At 36.8% G+C, this 1742-nt stretch overlaps 1 protein-coding gene across 1 annotated transcript in view; it reads right to left on the bottom strand.

The window, feature by feature from the left end:
• Nucleotides 1-1249, bottom strand: part of LOC9298336 (carbamoyl-phosphate synthase small chain, chloroplastic) — a 3044-nt gene extending 1795 nt beyond the window's left edge. The window contains exons 1-6 of the mRNA XM_021020094.1: nt 1007-1249; nt 668-800; nt 461-549; nt 313-364; nt 131-198; nt 1-44 (exon numbers count right to left, since the gene is read on the bottom strand). Of these exons, the coding sequence (XP_020875753.1) occupies nt 1-44; nt 131-198; nt 313-364; nt 461-549; nt 668-800; nt 1007-1133 (513 nt within the window). The 5' untranslated portion in view covers nt 1134-1249. The remainder of the gene's footprint in view (nt 45-130; nt 199-312; nt 365-460; nt 550-667; nt 801-1006) is intronic.
• Nucleotides 1250-1742: the final 493 nt, after the last annotated feature.

The following is a 1742-nucleotide window of genomic DNA, read 5'->3' as shown; positions in this document are numbered from 1 at the left end:
GCTTTCTCTTAATCGACGAGTTATTGCCCGTGTGTCAAGATCATCTGGTAGGATTAAAATGAGTAAAGTTCTAAACCCAGTTATAATATCTAGAAATCTAAATTAAGTGCCAATAACCAAACACACTTACAGATTCCCATAATGTTCCTCTCTGCTAGATAGTCACCAAGTGTTTTCGTACATCTCCAGTTTGAGGTACTGCAAAGATTGTGATTTGCAAAATTTATCATATAGATGTACTGAAAAACGGAAAGAGATTCCAATAGACTAAATATTCTTGGAGGTATGAGGTATCAGACTTGATATGTTTACCTGATGCTAAGACTTCTTATCACCAAAAAACATTGCCTTGATTCTTCATCATCTGGGGAAAAGAAAAAGACAACATATTTAAAAGTCAGAACACTATATACAGTATGGAAGAAAGTTTTAAAAACTTCAAACTGGAATTTCTACTCACCGGGATTGACACCGGTGTTACCGATCTGAGGATTTGTCATTAGCACAAATTGTCCAGCATAACTAGGATCAGTCAGAATCTCTTGATACCTTTAAGAAAGATAGAAAGCAATCAGACTCCATTAAAGATCAAGCAAAAACATCAAGCAATGTTAAGACATAACTGATGATAAAAACAAAACTTAACCAAAAAAAACAAGAAGCTCACCCTGTCAAAGAGGTGTTAAAAACCAATTCAGCAACACGGGTTCCAGAAGCACCAAAAGACTTAGCCGACCACATAGAGCCATCTTCTAACACAAGCCTAGCATTGTATGAGCTCCAAGGTTTCTCCAGAAGTCCTACATACCAGTAAAAACACACATTTTCAGCTTATTAAACTAAAAGAATCAATAACCAAAACAATGATTAAGGCACGAATCAAGAGCCTACAAGTAATCTGAAAAACAAATCATATATACATAAAATTTGAATCGAAAGCCAATTTCAATCCAAAGTTCTGGGAAAAGATCAAACAGTGCAAATAAGGAAATGGGGAAATCGGTGCCTGTAGAGGTGAGTGAAGAAACGGAACACTGGAAGACGGAGACCCTAACTCCTCCGCGACGGTTCAACGACGGCTGTATAAATAATCCCGTCGGCAAAACAAATCCCAGAGCTTTCGTAGCCGCCATTGTCGCCGTTTCTAAAAGCTTCCAATGAGTCTCAGCCGTTATATACTGTCAGTGAACAACAAACAGAGTTTTGTTTTTATCCTCTTAACTTATATAAATAACAAAATAACCCTTTACTTATTTACATATGTTTATATAAACCCCAACAGATATATATTTATACTAAAACCACCCCGCGCTAATTAAATTATGAGAGAAGCTCGGAAAAACCCTATTTTCTTCTTCTGCCACTTTCTTCTCTTCAATTTACACTTCTCTGCCCTTTTTTTTTTTTCTTTCTTTGTGTTCCTGTTTTTGATCCTCAATCAGGAAACCCTAGCTTGTTCTTCTGTTGATTTTTTCGAAAAAGGGGTTTGTTTGGTTTCTGGGAATCAGCAAAAATCACGAAATGGTTGGTTCATTATTTCGATCGGGATAAAATCGATCGAAAATGAGTCAGCCTTCTGTGATTCTTGCTACAGCTAGCTATGATCACACGATTCGATTCTGGGAAGCCGAAACTGGTCGCTGTTACCGTACCATTCAGTATCCTGATTCGGTCTGTTTCTCTCTCTCCATTGAGTTTGTGAATTCTGAGTTATAATAAGACAAATTAATGTTTTTGATGTT

This window comes from Arabidopsis lyrata (genome assembly GCF_000004255.2).
Source record: "Arabidopsis lyrata subsp. lyrata unplaced genomic scaffold ARALYscaffold_814, whole genome shotgun sequence".
NCBI classification, from domain to species: domain Eukaryota; kingdom Viridiplantae; phylum Streptophyta; class Magnoliopsida; order Brassicales; family Brassicaceae; genus Arabidopsis; species Arabidopsis lyrata.
Note: the sequence above shows the minus strand (reverse complement) of the source record. Positions and strands in the feature narration are given on the sequence as shown.